General features: G+C 34.0%; 2 protein-coding genes and 1 long non-coding RNA gene across 5 annotated transcripts in view; 2 read left to right on the top strand and 1 right to left on the bottom strand.

Moving 5' to 3' along the window:
* LOC107632469 (protein TRAUCO) overlaps positions 1–2029 on the top strand; it is a 4471-nt gene extending 2442 nt beyond the window's left edge. The window contains exons 2-3 of one of the 3 annotated variants that reach the window (XM_021118129.1): positions 1198–1245; positions 1387–1492. In XM_021118129.1, the coding sequence (XP_020973788.1) occupies positions 1198–1229 (32 nt within the window). In that variant the 3' untranslated portion in view covers positions 1230–1245; positions 1387–1492. Of the gene's footprint in view, positions 1–1170; positions 1246–1386 lie in introns of those variants that run through there. The other 2 variants (XM_016336146.2, XM_021118131.1) reach the window with 2 other exon arrangements.
* Positions 1–4071, top strand: part of LOC110269950 — a 19040-nt gene that overhangs the window by 14036 nt on the left and 933 nt on the right. The window lies entirely within an intron of this gene.
* LOC107629550 (ABC transporter G family member 15-like) overlaps positions 2263–4071 on the bottom strand; it is an 8559-nt gene continuing 6750 nt past the window's right edge. The window contains exons 7-8 of the mRNA XM_016332367.2: positions 3576–3683; positions 2263–2847 (exon numbers count right to left, since the gene is read on the bottom strand). Of these exons, the coding sequence (XP_016187853.1) occupies positions 2491–2847; positions 3576–3683 (465 nt within the window). The 3' untranslated portion in view covers positions 2263–2490. The remainder of the gene's footprint in view (positions 2848–3575; positions 3684–4071) is intronic.

Raw genomic sequence — 4071 nt, 5'->3', positions numbered from 1 at the left:
GTTTGTACTTTAATATCAATAAAATTTCAAGCTATTATTATAATTTATTTACAAAATTCTATATATTTTATATATATGTTCTGTCCTTATACCTAACAAATTTGAAATTAGCGTGTCGACATTCTTGTGTTGTGTCATACCTCGTGTCCGTTAGACCGTGCTCCATAAGTTATAGAGGTGAGGGCAACGAAATTTTCATATGGCTCCACTATTTTCCCTTAGGTGGATGCAAGAACTTTGTTTTTAATACCTTTAGAAGCAATTTACCTATAAACTTCCTGAATGCCATGTGTTATATCGTCCTTCATCATTGATATCAGTGGCCATAAAAGCATATTGCTATGGCTTCATTTTTAATTCTCTCATTCTTGCTATTCTTTGCTCAAATTGGTATATCCTCTGTGTCAAAAATTCGAATCCTTCTCATAAAATGCCTAGTGTGGTTCTTTGGAAGATAATGTGTGTGTGTGTTAGAAGTAATGCTAGGCTTGTTCCTCTATTGGATTGGTAGACATTGTCATTCTTCCCATTTGACAAAAAGTTTGAATAGTAAGTTATGGATCTAAGACTACATTGGGCCCTCCTTTCTACATTTAATTCCTTATGGTTGGGAATAGACAATAGAAGGTAAAAAAGGGAAGAATTTTGCAAAGGATCAAGCTCCTCTAAAGTGAGGTTGGTAAAGTGAAAAAGTGAGAGTCTAATCACCCTTGATTCAAGATAGTGGGATGCATACGTTATGATTATTATAAGTTCAATGGTAATCAATATCTCACTTTATCATTTTACTAATCTCCTCATTTTAGAGAATCTTTTTCCGCTTGGGAAATATAGGAGATATGAGACTGCAATGTTGGAATAAGGTCATTGATGGTATTGCTTAGCTAGATTTGTCCAAGAACCAGGATGTATGTAAAAATTGGCACATAATTTTTGTGGATACATTAATTGATTGACCCTCAATATAAAATTGGTTGGAAGTGGTTAATAATGCAGAACAGTAAATTTATTGGTTTCTTTATGGCTGTTAATGGAGTTGTTAGACAAAACGCAATTAGATACAATCTAGGCAAATGATAATTGTTTTTGGATCTGGGATTTGATTGTATGCTGCATCTTTGGTTCATTATACACTATAGATATAATCACATTCCTTTTTGAATTCCGCAGACTGAATATCTGCTTATTGGAAACTAGGTGTGCTTGCTCTGTCTTGTTGGTTACTGTAGTAGCAAATCAGATTTTGTAAGTGTCATTGCTTGTGCTGTTATAAATTAAATTCCCTTGCCTATAATATAAATTTTGAATTTCCTTTGCTGTAAGTTGTATTCTAAGTGTTCGATGTTTATAAAAATCACCTGATTCCAAATATCATGTTGTATGCAGGAAGTGAGATATCTTTCTTCAAAAATGGCGTGTGCCAAGGTGTAGCTTTCAAGGATCTTTTTGGTGGTCGATACTACCCTGCTGCTTCAATGTATACTCTCCCCAATGAACCAAACTGCATGGTCAAGTTCAACTTTGGCCCCGACTTTGAATTCTTTCCTGAGGATTTCCAAGATCGGCCGATTCCCAAGCCAATGATCGAAGTTCCCTACCATGGTTTTGATAATCGAGTTGAAAATGGAGAGGCCACTGAGAAGAAACCGTGAAAAGGTTGATGCAGTTTGCATATATTATTAACTACGACTCTGCCTGCAAAACCCTAGCGGTGCACACGCACTCTGCCTCTGCTGCATTTGATATATTTCTTTTTTTTTTTTTCAATTTTAAAAGAAACTTACATTCTTTTCTGTTTCAAGCTTGATCCACTGTACACCGTACCAGCTGAAGGTGACCTATGATTGCACCACCTTTGAAAAGTGTATGTGCTGCACACATGGTCTTATTCTTCTGTAACTCTAGATGGTTCCTGAATTGACTCAAATGACTAGCTTAGCTGTGTAAACTTATGAAACAGAGAAATTGTTCAAGTCGAATATATAAGAATTTCATGGCTTCGATAAGATATTATGCAGTTTCTCTGGCCTTGTATCTTTCCAATATTCTTTTTCTTTTACATCTGTTATATCCATTGTTTACTATGCAGTTATGCATGATTCTTTCACATAATTCGTTACAATCAAGTAAATGGCCTTTGTTCTCAGTACAGGCAAACTTAGAAGAATATAAGAAACAGATACCAAGTGAATATGAATCCCCTCATAGAAAATGGCCTATATGTCGCAGATGGGTTTTTCAAAGCGTAATGATACTCAGGTATAATGCAGTACCACCAATGATATATAGTACATAATATATAACTTCAGTGAACTTATTTTCCTTATATATCTGTTTCATTGTAGATAATGAAATAAGAGACATATTTCAACGTTTTGTTTTGGTCTTTTTTGGTTTCTAAATAAGTAAATTGTAAATTGTATAAGTTCTTTGCTTTGCAAGGGTTCTGATACAATATCAGTAGTATGTTGTTGTGTGATTGTTGTATCTTTAATGAATTGGTGAGTTGAGACCCTCTTGAGAAGACAAGGGATGCAGTGTTTGGTGCCTCTTTGAAGAGAAAGATGGTGTTTTCCTGAAAGATGGCCTCTTCTTGATGCGTTGCATTGCTTGCTTTGCATAGATACTATAAAGGAAATGTGAAGCGGGGTCTTTGAATCTGAGAATGATAAAAAAGAGAACTCTATGCAGTATGAGGATGAACACGACAGCAGCTAAGTCCCACCATTTTGAATATTCAATTCTCATGCCAAGCATGGTTGTGAGTATGGTTTCTCCTTTCAGCTTTGGACCACCTGGTACTAGAGGATCAAACTCCAGCCCAAGCAAATCATTCTTGAATGCTCCCTGCATCCCCAAGAATCATTATTTGGTAAGTCGAATGAATAATGATACATGTGCTCACTTTGCATTGTACATAAATTCTCATTACTATCAAGATGAAGTGTAATTCCCACAAATAGTAATGATCATGTGAGTCAACTGGTTATTCAATACGAAATGAACTAAACACTTTTGGAGTTGAATAACAGATTACTACAGTTTATCATTAGAATCTCGAGATGTAAACTACTTATAATTTGTCATTTTATAATTTTCATATTACAATACTCACCTACACTACTTACGCACTCACACACACAATACTAAGGGTTCACACAATTACACCCACATCTAGCTCAGACAGCTCGAACCCGAGTGGGATCTTTCCGGAGGCACGAGATATGCCATTAGTACAAGCCTCCATTTGATGAAGTTATTTTTTTTTTTTAGAATAAATTACCATTTGTACCTATAAAAGATACAGATGCTGACAAATGTATCCATATAAGAATAAAACGATAATTATAACTAGAGAAGATGGCTTCCGTGTGCTTAGAGTACCCGGACGTTGATTACACAATTGGTCCGTTAGGGTATTTTCGGCACACAGAAACTATCTTCCGTGGATATAATTGTCGTTTTATTTTTATATGGATACATTTAATTTGTTTTTTTTTTATGTTCATTTGATCATAACATACTTTTAAGAGTTTTTATAATGGTAATGATGCTGATGAAGTTATTATTATTACCTGTAATCCCCATGCCCCATAATTAATGTATGAAATTGGGTAACGCCAGAAGAATTTGGGAAGATCAGGGATCTGACGGAAGTAGCCAGCAGTCATCATCATTACACCCTGCACCCATGTTACAACAAGTAATTAATAATAATTATGTTCAAATGGTAAAAATTAGAATAAAGGATACTTTTTGTTCAAAAATATTTTTAATGTTTAATTTGCTTTAATTTCGTCTCTAATATATTAGATAAGTTAGAAGGATAAAATTAAAACTTATTGAAAATGTTAGCAAAAAAATTGAAATTTATCGAAAACGTTAGGGACAAAATTAAAACAAATAAAATATTAAAGATAGAATTTAATTTTCATACACTGTCAGTATAAAGTAAAGTAGTTTTAGATGTGCATCCAATTATGTAATGTCATATCAGTAAAATAACTATATTTTATATTGACCGTGTGAATGGTCATCTAAAATAACAGATGTAACTGCACTGCCAATATA

This window comes from Arachis ipaensis, chromosome B03, assembly GCF_000816755.2.
Source record: "Arachis ipaensis cultivar K30076 chromosome B03, Araip1.1, whole genome shotgun sequence".
Classification (NCBI taxonomy): Eukaryota; Viridiplantae; Streptophyta; class Magnoliopsida; order Fabales; family Fabaceae; genus Arachis; species Arachis ipaensis.
The sequence above is the reverse complement of the archived record's forward strand: the minus strand, read 5'-3'. Positions and strand labels throughout refer to the sequence as shown.